Source organism: Apteryx rowi, unplaced genomic scaffold, assembly GCF_003343035.1.
Source record: "Apteryx rowi isolate R43461 unplaced genomic scaffold, aptRow1 scaffold_730, whole genome shotgun sequence".
Classification (NCBI taxonomy): domain Eukaryota; kingdom Metazoa; phylum Chordata; class Aves; order Apterygiformes; family Apterygidae; genus Apteryx; species Apteryx rowi.
Window position 1 is genome coordinate 99096 of NW_020451017.1, and position 20130 is coordinate 119225.

Below are 20130 nucleotides of genomic sequence, written 5' to 3' on the forward strand. Positions count from 1 at the left end.
ATGGCAGGTGAGCAGCAGTATTCACTGACCCACTTAGTGAAGAAGAAACTTGTGCTCTGAGAACTTTCTAGAGAGTGCTGTGTGAAAGGCACGTGTGAAATAGAGAGGTATCTATATGAAGGTCACTTCTTCTGGACACAGAAAAAAAAAGCCTCTCACAAAATTGGGCTAGTTGAGGGATTTTTCAACAAAAGCTTTTTCATGAGTTGAAACCTGTGTTTTTCAAAGATGGAAATATTAGGGGGAAAGCTAGTTCTGTCCATCCTGAAAGAACCATATTGACTGGATCAGTGAGACTGATTTATTATATATCCCAATGACTAGGGAAGTCACTTTGGATGTTGGAGTCCTAGATTCAAGTCTCTGCTTTGCTAATACCCCAGGCAAGTTCTTAGCTGTGTAGCTATCTGCTGGACTGTGTAACAAAAGCCAGGAATAATCCACTGATTACCTATAATAGAACAGTTCCAACAGGGAAGATCAAGAAACTGGCCCCCAAAAAATCAGCAGTCTAGTGCTTTGCTCACATGTCTAAACATAATATCCCAGTTTAAATCTCAGTGAACTGTGCAGAACAGAGACTGGAATGTACCTGGAGACTGACCCTGCTGCCAGGCCATTCTGGGGCGTACAGACTTTTTCTGAATCTTCACATAAGTTTTTGAGCAGTCTCTTTTGCCTTGGGGTAGAGTAGGACAAGCATCTCAAAACAATCTTACTTCCCAGCTTGAGTAAGGCAGTTGGGAATTTTTCTCCATTGTCTCTTTATATTCAGGGGTTTACTGTATATTTTTGAAAGCATTTCTTAAGGCTAAAATTAACAGACTGGTGATAACTATGTAAAATAAGGGGGAAATAGAGCAGAGTCTGTCCTAATAGCTCCCTGTTTTTCTTTCTGTTTCAAATTAGGCTGGCCATATATGTGGAGATGATATAGACCTGATTGATGGATGTCCCACTGGTTCTGTGAGAATATCATTTGGCTACATGTCTACTTTTGAAGATGCACAGACTTTTTTGAAATTCATCATAGCCACCAGATTCTGCAAGTCAGACACTGAGGTTCCCTTCCAATCCTCTGTTACAAAGCTGACAACAGAGTCTGTCAGATCTCCAGTTCGGGATGACTACCCTTCCTGTAACAATGCAAATAAATTGGCTCCAAGAACACGCATCTTAGACAGAGACCTCTGGGATAATTCATCTGCAACAATTAAGACTGTCAATTGGCAGCCATCGGAGACTGAGTCGGAAAGCATAAGGGCAGCTGTTTCTGAGACTGCAGTACCAACCTGTAGAAGAGGTGGCAAACCCATTACTGTCACCAACATTTATCTGTATCCAATCAAATCATGCTCTGCATTTGAGGTATACACTTTAAATTATTCTTAAATATTCATCACAACTTCTGTTTTTGCCTTGCCCCTGTCAGACCGGGCAACCAGGAGTAGCACGTGCAGGAGATACTAGGAAACAGTATGGGGGTACCCATTTTTCCTGATGAGACATGCTCCTTTTCTCAAATTTCTAGCATAAGTTCCTGCATGCTAAGGGACTTTGAAGGATTTTCAATTAGGATTTTCAAAGTTACAGGATGTGAATGTGTTACATTGTCTCTCTCCTCCACTCAACAGAAAAATCTGCACATAATATGCAGTCTTGAAAAAAAAAATAGTTGGATTTGCAAAACTTGACTAAAATATAATCAAGTAATTAGTGTGCTTTTACAAAATGGCATGTGATGGACTTGTAGACATTGATGGGTAGGCAGCAATTGAGAAATAACTGGATTAACATGTTATAATTGAGAGGAGGCTGATTTACGTTACAAAGAAATGTTATCATTAAAAATACATTTGCAACAGAAATATGACCTTTAAGTGTTGCTGCACTATTTGAAAGTTCACTCTTTGAAGATTTTAATTGCTTTTCTGCCAAGTTAATAATATCGTCACCTTAGCTGTGAGTTCTTTTTTTTCACATAATGCATGAAGAAATAGGTGTATGGTCCACACATTGACCTAGACTGTGACTCTGCTTAGTATCATACTGGGAAGTGATTTAATGAATGTTAATAACGGTGTAACTTCCCTATGAAAACTTGCTGGTGTAGGTCACTGTCTCACATCTGAGTGAAAATTGGGGTCAAATCCAGTGACAAACCACCTGCATTTAAAATATGGCTTCTCAGTTGATTTGATCATGATTTTTTTTTTCTTATTGCAAAAAGAAGCTGGGGAATTAAAGCAAAGAATATTGAATGACTAACAAACTGTCTGTATATTTAAACTTGGTTTTGCTTATGAGGTCTTTAATTCAGAAGCACAGTCTTCAACATCAAATGAGATCTGAACAAACAACTTCCACCCCTTATTAAATTGTTTAGAAAAGCAAAGTAATCCCACATTTCATGGGAGAATGTTTTAACCTTCATTTAAGTGTTGCAGATTTTTAGCTGTGTTACAGAAGACCACTGCAGAAGCTGCTGAAATCTATTCTAGCAGTATTCAGGCCCCTTTGGGGTTAAATTCTGTTTTTAACATGCAGACTGGTGTTATGAGATATATACCACAACATTCAGTGCTAGGAAGTCTTTGAAGTGATGGTATCCAGGAGCTGGTAAGAAGTACCTCAGCATGAAAGACACAGCTTATGTTTCCCCACAAGCTGAGCCGGATTTCTTCTCTGCAAGCTCTGGGAGAGGAAACTACTCTAGGTGATAAATTCACACAGACCTGGTACTCCCTGATAGACAGAACTGTGATTGTATACAGAGGGGGAAAATCCCCATTTCTCATGCATACTTCTTGTGCCAAGCATGTGTTAATGATCTTTAAAGCAGGGTTCAGCTTACATAAACGTATCCCTCTAAAGTGAGATACTAGTCTGTAAGCAGTGAGCGATGGATACCTGTTAATTCATCTTACAATAAAATAGGCATCTACGATAGATAAGATGAATTGTTCCTGGCTATTCCTGTCTCTTTGCATTGAGTTTAAGAGGGATCTTAAGCAACTTGAATTAGACAGCTAACTTTAGGTGATATGAATACTTTAAAAATATGAATGTTAAAATCACAACCATATTATGAGACTTAGTTTTGCATGTTTAGAATCATTTTTGAAATCTAGTGTATTCTGTTTTGGTATTTTTTGATAATGAAGCAGCAGCAGAACTCAGTAAGCTAAGCACTGTCGGAGTCTCTGCTGTCAAAGAGCCAAATGCAATTAAATATATACTAGCTTTCATATATGGCATGGACGGGACTGGAAGTTCATTATAAATAGCATTCTGTTTGCCTCCTCTTCTTCTCAAACAGAGTTTTTCATGCATTTCCACTTAGTTCATAGAAGATACATGACTGCATATGAAGTAACACTAGGAGCTGGTGTAATAGACATGATGAAGAAGGACTTTTCATGCATAAGGAGTGCAGTGTAGGAGAGTGGGCTAGGAGATGAAGTCAAGAGGTAAGCAGGAAGTCAAGATGACCTTCAGACTCTTGTGCTTCAATGGCTCAAAAAGTGTGACAATATTGACAGCGATAGGAGAAAGGAAAAGATAAGAAAGAAAGACTGGGATTTCATTGTTTTGAGGAGCCCATAGAGGGGAGAGACCAGGACAAGAGAAATCAGGATCAGCAGAAGAGCTGAGAGACCAAAAGACATGACAATGATGCTGTTGTGAATGAAAGTAGGGAGAGGAGTGATAAAGCAGTATTGGAATGTTTTCATGATTTTCAGTATTGAAGTAAATCCCCAAAGAGAATACATTTGCTTTTGTGATCTTCTTCTTGTCCACCAGGCATTCTTCAGTTTTCTGATCCCAAAAGTCCAAGTGACAGTTCTAGACCTGCCATATATTTATAACCAGCCTTTGGAAGATCTGTCAACCTCATTGTCTGCCTGTAGATGTAAAAATGACAACTCCTAGCTCACCAATTGTAATGAGCATTACAATTAGTTTTCCACATTTGTTTCCGGTACAGGATGAAATTTATAAGGTACCATATCTCTCTATTTTTCAAATCAGAAGAAATCAGAAAAGATATTTTTGGCAGTCCTAGTATCTTAAAAGTCAGTTAATCTCATTCTAAAACATGCAGTTGCTTGGTCTCTTCCTCATGATTAAGAGTAGAGTTGAAAGCCATCACTGCCAGAACTTACATCATCACTAATTCCAGAGTGAATCACCATCCACAGCACTCTGTATGTCATTACTGCAACTTTAGCCTGCGTCATCTTGAAAGGGGAAAACATCCCATCCTCCCTGAAGTCTGAAGCAAAGCATACTAGAGAAACCTTTCCACAATTAAATGGTCTCAAATCCTGATAATCATTTTGCCTTTTAAAATACTGATTATTCCATCCTCTCTAGACTTTGCCATAAAAAGACTTAACCCTCTAGGAAATCACTGCTTTGCTAAATCACTGCTTTGCTAAAGGAAATCACTGCTGTGTCATACAGACTTCAGGTTAACATGTTGGTATTATTCCCTTACTTTCATAAACTCATAACTCATAGCAGTAATCACATAGCTTGTAGTTTTCTTGGTCTTCAGTTAGAAAGCAAAGATTGAAATTGTTTCACATTTTAAATCTAAAATACCTTTAGAACACTTCGTAGTTCTGGGAAGGTTAGAAAAATATTTCCCAATTAAAAATTTGATCTCCATTTTTATCAGTTGTAAGATAGTTCTGTACTGGTCAATGTGAAGAGATGGAAAGTGTTTTAGATAAAGGCTGCGGTAAATCCATTCTGCTTTTGCTTGGATACTTGAGATCAGAATCTCATAGATTGGTAAGTTCAAGAGCAGACCTGCAGCTGATATGGTAGGTCAGACTTTTAGAGCGTATAGTAAGTAGACTTCATTGGGAAGTACATGATCACTTGTGTTTGTCTGAAAGAGTATATGCAGTGGAAAATTCCATCTAACTGTGTGTGTAGGACCCAGCCCTTCTGCCAGTAAAGTCTGCCTGCTGGCTTACAGGTCGCAGGATAGATAACTTGTTTAACATCAGAAAGATAAACTTGATGAGGATGTGGACACAAACTCACAGCTGTTTGATCTCCTCTTTAGGTCACATAATCTCCTCCTCGTCTAAATGCCTCTGATTTCTCTACTCTTCTAAGTGCTTTAGTATGGGAGGTGCTTGACCTCCAGAGAAAATGAGAGTGCAGAGTGCTTTGGCAGCTGGGTGGATGAAGCTATGCATGAAGATCTTCAGCTTACTGCATGTTGGTTAGCTTCTACAGCATGTATGTTTTATAAAATGTTCCTGGCAATGGGACCGTCTCCTGTTCAGTGGTGCTCCATAAATTTGTTACATACTGTACAGGAAGTAGAGGCCTAACTATTCTTACTGAACTTTCTTGGATGCTCTCCTTTGATTTCCCTACACTTATTTATGAGAGAGGAGCAACAAAGAGGAGTAACCTTTATCCCTGACCACTTTTTTCTTCTTTTGCAACATAAAATCTTGTTTTAAACATGCATTTTTAAACATGAACATCTCTCATGTCCATGAATTTTGCATAATTACATAATGCAGTGAGCCCAGTGACAAAGGTTAGGACTTTAAACATTCATAACTTTATTATTCTTGCAGTAGATTTCAAAGTATAAAAAATGCATCTTGACACATAAGACAAATTAGCTTTCACTTTAAAATACAATGCAAATTTTTAGTAATCAGTGGATAAATGATATATAAGACCACTAACATTTTTAAACTCGAGTAATTTAAAACCTGTGCAGTGATTTTCTTCCAAGACTATATTGGCCTTCATGGTGATATTACTGTAAACTATGGAAAAATGCAGCCAAAAATGTTTTAAAGAAAATTCTGAAATAATAAAAAAGACTTTTTTTTTTTTTTTACATTACAAGAAAAAGAAACAAATTAAAGAAGATGGGACAATACCATGAACTGGTTGTGCTGTGCAGTGGTCCTTGCTCATGACAGGCAGAGAAGACCTTATCTTGTACAATTAGCTTGCCTGCCATGCTAGGAATTGAAGGTGTGTGCTAGCATCTGTTGATAAAATTGTGGTGTCTCTGCTTTCTTTTTGTTCTCCCACTTTTAATTTGTCTCAGTAGTAAGAGATGGTCAGACAACTGCAGGGAATCAAGTTAGAAGCTGTGTTGTTGATGTTACTGACAGTGATGTAAGCTATCCTGTTTCACTTTAATTTGCAGTAGGCCTCACTAGTTGGGTTGCTTCAATTAATCAGTTGCCTGAACTGGTAGGTATCTAGTGCCTTTCTTCCTGCTGCTGGTCCACCAAGATGTGGGTCAACCTGTGCTGTATCTGCCAGCCCTGGGCAGGCACCACAGATGTAATCCAAGGCAGCTGAATTGAACCACTCTTCCCATGTCTCAGAGCAGGCAGAATTCATTTGAAGTGGTTTAATTCAGTAGTTTGCAATCATTCAACAATCTCTTCAGCCTCTTAGAAATAAGGATGGGAGAGGGTCCTGCCAGGTCGCAAGCCTAAGTACTAAGGAGAACAGAAATTCCTATGTTCCATGCTCATCTCCAGGTATCATATTAGCATCGAAACAACTCAGCCTGTTGCATGATAATTTATGACTCTCTGTCCAGGGCAGAGTACACAGTCATTTGGTTGTTGCGTTTTGTTGTTGTTGTTGTTGTTGTTGTTGTTGTTTTTTGAGGTCCTAACAACAGAAAGGATGTTGTAATTCCAATGTGGAGAGGAAGTAGGGTACTTGACAGTGTACCAGGGACATCCATGAAAGGAACAGGACTCACTGCTGGGCACGTTTGTGTTTCATTCTTGTTATAAAGGCAAATACCCAGAGGAGGGGAAAAAATGGGCCGAGGACCTATAGTTCTGTGCTGCATCTCAGAGTGGAGCATGGAGTTACTTGTCTTTATTTTGGACCTATGAGGATATTTGGAATGGAAGGGGTTGTTTATTTCCAAATATCTATTACCTAGTCAGCTGGGTTTTCCCCATAATACTTGCCACAAGGTAACAACTATCTGAAGCTCTGATTAAAGAGAGATTGTTTTGTTTTGTTGATAAAACCAATTGCCTTCAACAAAGGATAAGCACACACACAAACGTTTTCCCAAATAAGATTGCTGTCCTAAAGTGGAACCATAAGAATTGAATGTTATAATTGAGAGCTAAGAAACATTGTCTTCAAGGGTCTTTTTGTATTTTTCTGCTCTTTTAGCTTATTCTGCACTTCGTCTCGCAAATGCTCTAAGATATTCTGGTAGATCCATGAAAGGATGTGTTACTGATTTGTGATCTTCTGTTTTGGAAGTGAGATTGGAGAACAGGAAACTCTTGCAGCTCTCAGATGATCACCAGCTGTTCAAATGCATTTTCCACTCTAGTTATACAGGATAACCAAAAAATAGTGGCCTATCCAAAGGACAGTTTCTGGCAAGGACAGAAGTCTGTGCTTCAACTGACTCTGCACAGCCTTTGGGCTGTGATTCTTCTTCTAGGACAAAGACAGGGCAAAGGTTCACATCTTTTAGGTGCTGATAGTTTGAGGTGTTCAGACAACATAGTTGCAGATGATACTGTCAGACCTGAAGATTCCACTTTTGACTGACAGTTTTTATCTATGCTCACATCAAAAACTGCCCAAAAATATTATAAATCAAGTAGGTTGACAAAATACATTTCTTTAAAATTTTCCCATATATTTTGTGCATTCCATACTAGTGGTTTGAGCTGTATCTATATTTTTATGTTTTATGCTTTAAAATTTCAGTTTCAGAACGTTTTGAGTGCCTACCCTCAGCTTTCTCTAGTTAGGCAATCAGTCTCAAGCTACTGCTGAGGGCTCTTACAAATTCTGGAAAAGTTTATAAATTGGGACTTTGCAGGTTCTATGTGGTTTAGGATAGAGCACATGCTAAACAGAAATGTGATTTTTAAATTATTCTAACCTTTGTTTGTTGTGCACCAGATAGGTGCCGTTTTTTTCTGGATCTCAGTATGAAAGAATGTCCGCTTGACTCTAAGTATAATACGAGGTTTAATCAGAATATTCAAAGATAAGAGTGGAATAGAAAATTAACTATTAAATCTTGCATCCCTTCTGATGCTGGGAACCCAGAGATGATGCAGCATGGACAGACCCCTTGGTCAGGGCAAGGCATGCTGCGCAGATGTCGTCCGTGGTGAGGCTCACCAGCATTTTGGTATTAGAACTCTTACAGGTATTTCTTAGAAGAAAACAAGTCTATTCATCATTAGTACTGTCAAGCAAGGATGTTCACATGAGAACATGCTGCTTCACTTTCAGACAAAGACAAGGACATACGAATGGCATAATCGCCACTGCCAAGGGGGAGCCGCCAACAGACTCCTCCATTATGATTAGCCGGCTAAGTTTATCCTGCGGCCGAGGGATATGTGCAACACTGCACAGCCCTGGGCCTGCTCCGGTCACTAACTCCTCAATGTGCAATAGTCTCCCAGATTGGATCACTACAGTGCTTCAAGCCATGCATTTCTTCGGAGCATCAAGCTGTTCTTGACATATCTTTTTTCTCAATATATTTTTCTAGAAGTCTTTTTCTAGTTAATTTGTGTGAGCTGCATTAAGCTTCTTAACAAACTTCTACAAGGATTCAGCAAAGTTCAGCTGTAGTTAACTTTTCTCCATATTCAACTGTGACAGGAAAGTGTACAGGAGTTGAAGCAATATGTTTAGATGCCAAGCTTTCTGTTAAAAGAATGGTATTAATATTTTATCATTCTAAGGAGAAAGCAGTTATTAATATCATCCAAAGGCATTACTAAAATTGCTCTCTTTTTGGATTTCAAGATTACCATCTGTGTAGCATCAGTAACAGATGTTCTTTTCACCAGAAAAGTGTACATGAAAGCAGTGACGATGTGGTTGTATAGGCTATTGGATGTAAAGAGCGTTGTAGAAGTGATGGAAAAACAGGTAGCAAAGAAGACAAAACTTTTTGTTGTAAGGGGATCTACAAAATATTATGCTCCTAGTTAAACTGGAAAGCTTAATGGTGGAAGTTTTCTCAAGTTAAAGTGGTTCCAGTTTTATGAAAAAATGTGTTTTTTCAAAATTTTGAATTTCACATTTTCCTTGTTTTTTGTTTGTTTGTTTGGCTTAACTCATACATGTATCTCGAAGTGTCCATGCTTTGCAAATTAAAACTAAGTTGTTGGGGGGAGAGGCCCTAAAAATGACAGAGAATAAAACTGAAAACAATTTCAGACTATTTCACAGATTGTTTACTCTATTTGTATGGCTCTGTTAAATGTAATATCTAAGTGCAGGATAATACATAACAAATTATAGTAACTCCATTTTGTTTAGTCAGCTTCTTGCAGTCAGATCTTTACCTTTGATTTGCAGTTAAGGTTTCTATTATAAAGACTGACACTGGCTTGCACAAGTTTTCCTGATTTCAAAGTGTTACATTACTATTTTTTTTCCTTCTCTTTTCAGCATAGGCCTATTAATGCAACTAACATTCTCTAAATCTTTTTATTTCCTCCTGATGCTTTTCTAGGTTGCAGAATGGCCAGTAGGAAACCAAGGTTTACTGTATGACCGTAACTGGATGGTTGTAAATCAGAATGGAGTGTGCATGACTCAGAAGCAGGAGCCAAGATTGTGTCTTGTAAATCCCTCAATTGATCTGAAGCAAAATATTATGGTCATTCAGGCAGAAGGTTAGTGAATAATATCCTTTTCTCCTCCTTCATTATTGGCGTCAACTTTATAAACAGAGCTGCATGCACCTACCAAAATATTGGATGTTGTGTATCCCTGCTAACATGGGGGACAAATTCTGCTACTTCAGGTAAGGAAGCCCAGGCTGTAATAGCACTGAATAGTTCTCTAGTGTGTTGTAGAGGCAGGTGGAGAGAAGACAGTGACTCCCCACGTGCAGTCATAAAGTGGATGCTCTAGGAAGGGAAGGTGAATTGGTAGATGTGGAAATCTACTGACTATTCTACTCCTGACATCGTGGAGGAGGTCCACCATCCAGAACAGACTATTATTGCTGTGAAGGTGAAGGAACAGCTGTCATATATCCTGGTCAGAGACCTTCCTATTTTATAGATATCCTCCTTCCAGGAGCTGTGGGACTATGGTGAAGAGTCTTCAACAGGAATTAGTATCATTAAAATAAGGACCAGACATTACCTAGCTCAGTTTAATACTGGCAGTATTATATACAATATGCATGCAAATATTTCATGATATTTGGGTTTTCTGGATTCATCAAAACTCTTTTTATTCTCTCCTGAGGAAAAAAAATCCCTATGGAAAGCATTACAGAAAGCCCCTTGATACTTAAGGGTACATATTGTTTATTTTTCTAACAGTGCTGTTAGCACTGAACAGTGAAGCAGGTTTGTATTCCACAAAAGTCATTATTAATGCCTAGTTTACATGTGGCTGAATGGTATTTATCATTTCCCTGGGGTCTAACATTTACTCAGACTGTGTGTCTTAACCATTAATAATATATATGCCCATAATTTCAGCAGCTAGAGCACAACACGGGAACTTACAGTTGGATTTTTCATCCCTTATTAGAACTCCATTATGGATGTGTTCCTGGTGGATCTGTAACTACAGTCTCCTTTCTGTACATTAAATTTGTTGTCCCCTCCAGTGTCCGGGCACTGTTCATTCTCTGTAAAATTAAGCCTGACCAGTTGATTTCTTTTGCCTGGTGAATTGGAATAGGTCTGTCAAACATCCATGCAGGTACTTCCTCTAGTCTCTTGTAGGTTTGTGTTTGTTTCAGATCCCAAACACAATCTGGTCTCTTTTTACGGATTCTGTATTGGCTCATTGTTACAAACCCTGTCATTTCCCTCTCTTCTCTCTATATTTTTTCTTTAAAAAGCTATTGTTGATTCATTTCAATTCAATATGGAGTGCATGTCAACCCAGATTTTTGTAGTACAGTTTCATAGCCAGCCTTCTCTGAAAACATTTAAATTACAAAGTGCTTCAGAACTCATTATTCCTAGAAATTAAGTTCCTTTCCATCTCAGTTCCTTTCTCCTCGTACCTCTTTCTTGTGGATACAATGTGAAGTCTTGTCTAAACCTTCTCCATTTATCCTTCACATTTTCAGAGCTTCACCTCTGTTGGGCCTTTTGATTGTTTCATTCTGCTCTTCTGTGTGTTTTCTTCATTTTTTTTCCTGGCTAGTATCACATTGTTTGGGTAAGTGCATATCCATTAGTATGTTTGCCAGGCAATAATGTCTGCACTGACATACTTCAGAGAGTCAGGAAGACATTTTCACAGACATAAACAACAGTCAAGGCACCCATTTCTCACTGAGATTTAGTGGCAGTTCAGTCCCTTGCTGTAGTTGGTGCCAGGGTGAAATTCACCTTTAAATCCTACATTTTACTTCATGTCATTGTTGGAAATTTCACAGTCACTTAACTTCCCTCATGTGAAAGTGAGAACCATTTCCACCGAAAAGTGATTGATCAGGTCTGTAGATCACTTTTCCATCCCAAAGTGATTGATTGGATCTCCCATGTGCTCTAACAGAAACCTGGTTGGCATTTACTGCTTGTCTTGGTTCTGCCAGTATGTAAGAGTGGAGAGTCATTTTATTCTTTGTATAATGAGCCTAGATACCAATCATTCTAGCCAATAAGGTGTTCTGGGCCCTCTGTTTATAACAGGACTGCTATTTTCCATTTTTATAGCGTATTTGCAACCTGTGTTATTTTTTAATGCTTGAGAGTGTGATAATGGCTCTCATTTGCTTGGAGAGACTATTCTGGAAGATACTGTTCATAAGATAGCACAGTGATGGGAGTATATATGAGCCAGCAGGTAAGACTCATCAGATAAATCAATAGGAAGCTGTTCTAATATTTATTCTGAGTTTTTTCCTCTCACATGCAGTCTAAACTCATGATTTATTTGTTTGTATTAAATTTTTATTCTTTCTTTTATCCCTTCAGATATATGAGCCGTTGTTATATCTCCCACTTAAATCTTTCTATGGCAGACCAATTTAATTCAACTAGTTGACTCTTTCCTTGGAAGTCTCATGTTAATCATTCTTGCTTTTGTCACAGCTCTCTTCAGCCTGTCAATAGCTTGTTGCTAATTTAGCATCTGCAGCTGAATGCTGTGCATGTAGCTAAAGCAGAGAGCAGTACAGCAAGGATCAGTAGCCATTTGGTGGGCCAGGAGGGCTGTGCCTGCAGCTTGAAGCCTTCACTGGCCTGTGTTGCTGGCTAATCATATTTCAGATTTGTAGCACTTAGCCTGCTGACTCTGGTTGCCTCCAGGGCTCTTCCAGCATTATTGCTTTGTGGGTTTCTCTCTCCCACTGGATGCCTCCCATCCGAACTGGCTTTCCTCAGCTATATTAGCATGCATCTTTCCCAGGTGAGAGTTTTGTTTCCTTTGGCTCCTCCTCTCCTCCCCCTGCCCCCACAGTCCCCTTGTAGAGTTACTTTGTTCTCTTCAGCACGTGATTTCACTGCAGTTATAACCATGAATAGATTTCATTGTCTTGGCCTTTATTGCACATTTCATTGCATTAATGAAGAGGCAAAGGTTATGAAAGCTTTGGTAAGCAGAAAACAGTCAGCTGTCTAACTCTCATTTCTCTGCCATCTCATTTCTTTCAGCCCTGTTTTTCTGACCTAGGCAGAACCACATTTGGCCTTACCCAGCATGGGCCTAGGCCTGGGCCTGGGTCTGAGCATGGTGATGTGGACATTTCTGGTGTTGAGGAGTGGGTGAAGGAGGTGGCAATGGTGAAAAAAATGGCAAAAGCTTTTAGCTATACCTTTACTGCACCTCTTGCTCTGCTTAATGTGAAATCCCAGTTGCTCCCAGCTGGTCAGGTAACAACGACGGTCCAGGTAGCTGCCGCCTTTCTGCTCCCCTGTGAGGACACTGTAACCACTCCACTTTCTCTACTGGTTTCTCTGCTATCAGCTGTACTTTTGGCAATGTGAGAGCAGACTGTGGCAATGATCACCATCTAAAGCACGCTTTGTTGTCTGGAGGTGTCTCTCTCCAACAGAGGGAGCCTAAGGCAACCATGGTCCTGGATTAGATGCCTCTGGTAAGTGCCTAAAGCTGAGTGAGGCAAATTTCACATCACTGAATTATGCAGCATTCTTAAAGAACATCTTGCTGTTAATACTGTTAGATTATGATGAAGACTATCTATACGACTTTTAAAACTAATGAATCTATTCTCTCTCCCCCTCCAGGTTTCCTCTTTCTATAAAACTTTTCATTAGTGAAAATTATTTATAGCAAATTTATTTCAATATGTATTAAGTAGATTTGTCAGTATGATTTAGCTTGACAGTAACTACTTTAGTAGCTTTTGCTGAATCCTCTCCATGTTGAGAAACTGATTCAGGTTCCTCCTTTAGTCCCTGTTTGTAGGGCATCTCCCTAGCCTGTCTAACCCTCAGATGTGCAGACCCACTGTCTGACTGATCTAGCTGTGTGATCCTGCCATCCTTGTGGTTAGCGAGGGCAGTCAGACTGGGGCTCTAGGCAAGGCCAAAAATGCTTGAAGGCTTGGGTACGTTCTCTGCCATGCCAGCAGTATTAGTTGCTTTGCATGGCAGCCTGGAAGCTCCAGGTATTCCCCTGATTTCTGAGGAAAGGGGTAAGAGACCGAAAAGGGAGAGGAAGGGCTTGTGCTTGTTTTCTCAGGGGCTGTTTTTTACTTTAGTGGAGGCAATGGATCCTTAATTTTGAGAAACTGGATTTCTGTATTTTGTCAAATCTTTTTTGCTTAGGCTGTGTGGTTATTAACAGGCATCTCATACTCTTTTTGATGTGAAGATTACGATGAACCCTTGCTATAGCAGGACTCACTTAGAGAAAACTAGTATAATTTTAAATAGGCGTCTATGGAGAAATATAACTTCTTGTATCTCGACTCAATCTTGCTTCCAGTGAAGTCAATGGTTAGACTCCCAGTGACTTAAAACAGGGCAGGAGCAAGTGCCGTTATTTCCAGAATCTGTATTGCTTGACTGAGAATCAAGAGAAATCTTACTGTCTTGCTCCATGCAGGGGCACACTCCACTCCCCACAACACAGCCCATTGTTCTTGTTCTTGACTTACACAAAAATAATCCAAACAGAATTTTGCTGAGAATACATTCCTGTAAAAGGCTAATTTCTCTCTTTCTATTTTAGCTAACAATCAGCATTACTTTGGCAATCTGTGAATTAGTTTGCCACTGCACAGAGGGAAAAATTTTGAGTGTTGTGAAGTCCCTTTAAAATATTGGAGTTGAAAGATGCTAACAAAACTGAGCAACTAATTACACTTTATGGAGTTTATTCTGCCTTCAATAGTCATGTGTTACTGCCAATAAAATTAATGGGAATTATGTGCATACACTGATGAAAGAATATACATGAATAGTTTATATTTCAGTCTATTGAAATAACAGACCTCTAATTTTTCTCATTGACTGAAAATAGGAGCTATAAAGACAAGAATTTTTTTTATATTAACACTGTGAGCACATCTGTGAATTTTATTATCAAGCAAATGACCATGGAGAATGACAGTTTTTACATTTTAGTAACTGGCAATATTCTGCTTTTTTTTTTTTTTTTTTTTTTTTTTGCCTTAAGATAGAATAAAATTGTAATTAACAATGTTAAACTGACCTAAACATCACTGTAAAATGTGTACTATTCAATAAAAATGTGGTACCCTTGCTGGTGTGTAAAATCAGGGATTTTTAAAGCCCTGAGACTCTATCTTAAGAAATTTTGTGAGCATCCTTTGTTTAGAAATTATTTTTAAAAGTTATAGCAGCTAAGGACCCACACAGGGTAGAAACATTTCTCTTTTTCCAAAAAGAATGATGCTAATGTTTAATTGTTTCGAAATACTCGCAAGTGCAGGAGCAGTTGTAGTCTATAAGATGATTACGTTGGCTTCTTTTTCAGGTTGTTGCAAGTGATTTCAATGCATTAATTATTTACATGTTTCATTTTCCTGAGTGAATCTAGCTTCTCCTCCTCCCTCTACACATTTGCAGTGCACTAACATCATTAGCTGCAAAGGAGTAGAAGCCTTTCTGTTACGAAGGCTTGCGTGGACAAGAGCTGATAGTTGGGATATAGTGAATCTGAACTACATTTCCTTACTCTTCAGAATAGGATAAAACAATTCTATTTCACCATACTATAGAGCTAGCACAGCTTGACTCTTGTTTATATTACAATAGTATAAACAAAAAGTAATAGATGAAAACAAAATATGTTGATATAAAGCTGGGGTAGTGGAGATAGAGTCTTTGGTGGTTTATGTAGTAGTATAATGGAAAAGAGTGAGATTCATTGCAGCCACACAGTAAAATCTGGTTTGTCATTTAAGATTATTGCTCTCAGTTAACAAAAACAATACTGTACAGCTTTTCTTTTTCCTTCTAGTAAACCACAATAACCTTTTTATCCCTTTGGCTCATTCTGTTCAAGATAAGAAAACTATAGAAGAAACTGATAGCATAGATAACTACCAGGAATTCATCATTCAGTTTAAACTCTGAGATGGATAGATGGGAATAGTTATCTCATTAATGGATTTCCATTCTTTTTATCTGTACTTCAACTATGTAGTTTTTTGACACATTATAATTCTTTTCTTGAACAGCCTGTGTTTATTTTTTCACTTTTCCCCCCTATCTTTCTGTTCACACCATCCCTCCCCTCCAAAAAACCCCCTCAGCAATGATTAAACTCATATCCTGATTTGCTAGGGGTAGCACAACAGTGATAAGCTCATCCTTTCTACAGCAGCCCTGATTGAGACAGTAATTTTGTGCCAATCCCATTACCTGAGATACACAGAGAATAAAGTTACTCAAAGCTGAAATTGTATATTTGTTAATGTGGTTTGGATACCAAGGTCGTCAGCAGCCTTTGCTCTTTGCATTATCATTTGGAGCCACCTGCAGGCAGAGAGTATATTTCTAGCAAAAAAGAAAAGTATTTCTGTCATAGGCTATTTGTGAGACTGCTGTGATTGTGGACAGGTATAAATTTAGGCACTTTATTCATAACCCTGTGGTTCTGCGTAAATGTTTTTTTTCATATGGCTTGCTCTCTGCCCATCTAGGCATGGACCCAATATCCATATCACTAGAAGAAAATACTGGAAAAGAGGCTGTGATCTGTGAGAGTAAAGTCTGTTCACACAGGTGAGTGAGAACAGAGAAGAATCTAAGATAAAACTCACTGCACTGCCACTCAGGACATGCCTGGATAAAAGTGCACAGGCAGAAGACCGTAAAAAAAGAGGGGAGGGTGTAAAATAACAAATGTTCTCTGGTTTAGCAGAGCAGGAAAAGACAGATTTAGGTAGGTAATTTGGCAGGCCCACAACTCTGGTAGAAAACAGTAAATAATAAAAAAATTATTAAAAAATGGAGGGAGAGGTACAGGGGACTGTGATGACTTGGCATTCAGGAGAATAAGAGATATCTTTGTTTTACTTGCTCCAAGGATGAGAAAAGGGACAGATGCCCCAGTACTTCCAAATGCTGAGTGAGGGCCTCATCAGAACACTAGATTTCAGTTAATTTATTTGACAGCAATGGTGCTGGCAACTTTGCCCATTTCATGCTGCACTGATTCAAATTTTCTAGAACTTGCTGAAGTTATAAACAACTTTCCACATTTACAACCCTTTTTAGTTTTGTTTTGACTATCCATGTTCATCAGTGTCCCCTTAACCATCTCGGGAAGATTGAAGCTGAGTACGTGAAATAACATTAATTTCAAACTGAGATAGATCACTTCAGTGAAATATAACATTACAAATAAATTAATTTCCTATCAGTGAACTTAACTGTTTATCTATCATATTTTCTAAGTACTTCCCAGTCTCATTAAGTTTTCTGAGTGCCTGTGTATCAAGTGCCTTCCTAAAGTACATTCACATTATCTACTATGTTTCCTTCCACCAGCTAAGTCTCTTGTTAAGTCCAACTAAAAGAGCCATTTACAGATTTATTTATTTTTTTAACCAATATACACTAATTCCTTGTAACTCTCTACACTTGATTCTCGGAGGGCAGCAGCATAAAAACCAGCAGCAGCTCTGGACATTCTCCCATGTCTCCTTCTTTTGACAATTTTGCATATTACACAGAAATTGTATTCCACTGTTGCAAGAAGGAGAAGGTGATCTCTTTGCCCAAAATACACCCTGAAAATCAACAAGGACAATTATTCTTCCTGTGTTTTTGTTCAACATTGAGGATTTTTCACTTGGTTTCTGAAACGATTTCATTTATCACCAGTGATTTCTGTTTTTTCCTACCTGAAACATATTCACTGCTTTGGTAAATGTGATTTGTAGAATATGCCTATAATTTATATGATATACTCACCATGAGGGCAGACTTACGCTTCTTGGGTTTGGGTTTTTTTTTTTAACCTTTTGTGTTAGGATATTACCCTTGTGTATTCAGATAATAAAGAGGATCTTTTCCTTGGAAGTGTATTTTCCCCAGGTAGTGGAAATCACCCAGGAGTCATTTATTTTAACCATCTGTCCCACTTCCCGTAGCGTTGACTCATCCTTAGCCTCCCCATGGTTAGCCCATCTCTTACAGGCCTTGCTATTAAATAGCCTGTGTTATCTTTTCTGCTGTGTGCATATACTTTGTTGCCATACTATTTATTGGTAGCTTGCCTTTCATGACACTGGCTCTGTCATTTTTAATGTATAAAATGGGAAACTTTCATGGGAGACTGCTCAGAGTTTTAAGGAGGAAAAAAAGGATGGAAAAGAAAGGGTAGACACAAGACAAACTACACAGGGTGGATTGTGATTAGCAAATAAACAAGGCAAGAAATAAGGCAGAAGGAGTGGACAAAATTGCTGAGGTTCTGAAAGAGCTCAGAGATCCAACAGCCCTGATGCCATGTTCCCTGGTTTTCAACAGGGGCTGGAAAACAGGGACATAAAAGTGCCTTACTGTAGCAGGGACAGGAGATGATTTGTAGTCTGGGGTTTCTTCTGCAGAGTGTCTGAGATAAGCAGTGGGACCAAAAGCTTTTGCTTAAAGATCTTTATTCAAAAAAAAACCTCTTACAGAATGCTTTCTCCACAGATTAATTCTGCTCTCAGTTTATGCCACTGTGATTTCAGCTGTTCTGTTGACCTATGTGGCTACTCTGGATTTACACTGATATAGCTGGGAAAAGCACATGACCTGGAATCAGCAAGCAGTTACGTGAGGTTGTTTAATTTGACAGCAGTCACAAAAGTTAAATGACCCCAAGCTTCTTCTGTATGAGGCAACTTGTGTTAGTATTCATCTTCACAGGGGTTGTCTGTCACCAGGTGCTGCTCACGTTGGAGAGACATGGCTCTCCAATATAATAGCTAACAGTGTCAGATGAAAGTAGAAGCTAGTGTTGTTATGGTTATTGATGTTGTAGAAGACCCCAAATGCTCAGGGTTAGTGCTGTACTACAAAAGGCAGGGACACAGCCTGCTCCATGACAGGCCACAGTATCGAAAAGAGCAAGGAAAGGATATCAACGGTAGAACTAGGCAAAGTAATAGTTAAAAACAAGGTGAACTGAGCCTGTTGTGGGTAAATGTATTATATTATATTCCTCGGAATCAATATTCATCCTTTAGCTGTCCTTGTTTCTTATTCTATAAATTACCTAGCTAGAGGTACCAGCTGTAAAGCACTGAAGCTAAATGACATAATAGCAAGATGAGCGGGGAACTCAGAGGACAGCAAATAAAATCTGAGAGAACTAGGCCCTCCTTTATAAATTGCCTGACGTGTGCCAAATGAAATGTAATCCTGACAGATGTAAACTAATGCTCAACGAAAATAAATGCAAGTATAAAATGAATAGAATTGAGCTACGACAGAGGGACTTTGAAAAAGACCTTGAAGAGACAATGTTCCTCACTTGGAAAATGTTCAGACAATAAGGAAAAGCAATTTGAAAACTTAGGAGTCTTGGAATACAGAAACTACATAGTGACCTTTGATGAAATGCTAAGAATGCTGTGTGTTTGTAGCTCAGCCATTGTGACTGAAAATAGTAAGCAAATATAAAAGAGGACCAAATTTTGATTCTGATTTATACAGTATCAAGCCCCGGCAGGCTGTCAGAGGGAAGTGGCTCAGAAGAAGACTGAAATACCCCTAGCACCTCTGTCTGGACGAGAAAAAAATTTGGGGAACTTGTTTCACCTATACTATCACCGTGGAAGATTTACATGTTCTCATCAGCCTTCTTCTCCCTGTTTCTGTGACAGCAAGGACACAAGAACTGTCCAGCTGAGACGGTGAAGTCTCATATGGAAACTCCCCTTTTTGGGCCCTGATTCTTGCCACAGAGCCTGTATCTYGTGATATCTGTGTTTCGTTTCAGCTGAAGGACATTGCTGACCAGATGCAGCTGGTTGGCATCTGTCCAATCTCAGACTGGGGAGAGAGTTGCAAAGTTGCACCACAGTCAGAATTCAGAACAGCAGCTGAAGAGAGATCTGATCCCTGCAGGATTAGAAAATGTCTTTGATTTCACTTTGTCTGGCTTTCCACCTGTGTAACTCAATTCAATCTACAGAACATTTTGTAAGGCCAGGCAGCTTCCTCTCATCATGTTAGGGCTTAGTGTCCCTTGCTGTGAGGAACTGTTTCCTTGTTTCACACAGCGGATGGTCTCCATACAGATCAGCAGCTTTGGCTGTGTAGGACAACAAGGTGAGCATAGGACCATGGCTGTCTCACTTTCCTTACAAGAATCCTGCCTAGATAGGCATAAGAATTTGCATTCTTCTTACCTGTTTTTGCCATTTCAAAGTTAGATGTTAGTCAAGTCTCCTTTAGTAGTCAATAAATACTAGAGAGTACTGAGTTAAATACTTCCTGAGTGAGAGACATCCCATCCTAAGGTCTAATATTAATGGGAAGTACTTATCTTTTTCCATTTCTTGTGAGGGGAACCCAGAAAACTAGCTTAAACTGAATGCCTCATTTTAGACTACAGAAGTTACAATGTTTGTGGGCTGAGGATGCTAATGGCAAATAGGATGACTCACATAATCTGATCCATAGCCTTCCTGAACCGAGGGGT

General features: G+C 38.9%; 1 protein-coding gene across 1 annotated transcript in view; it reads left to right on the plus strand.

The window, feature by feature from the left end:
- MOCOS (molybdenum cofactor sulfurase) overlaps positions 1–20130 on the plus strand; it is a 140772-nt gene that overhangs the window by 98435 nt on the left and 22207 nt on the right. The window contains exons 6-8 of the mRNA XM_026087774.1: positions 910–1368; positions 9533–9695; positions 16133–16214. Coding sequence (XP_025943559.1) covers positions 910–1368; positions 9533–9695; positions 16133–16214 — 704 coding nt within the window. The remainder of the gene's footprint in view (positions 1–909; positions 1369–9532; positions 9696–16132; positions 16215–20130) is intronic.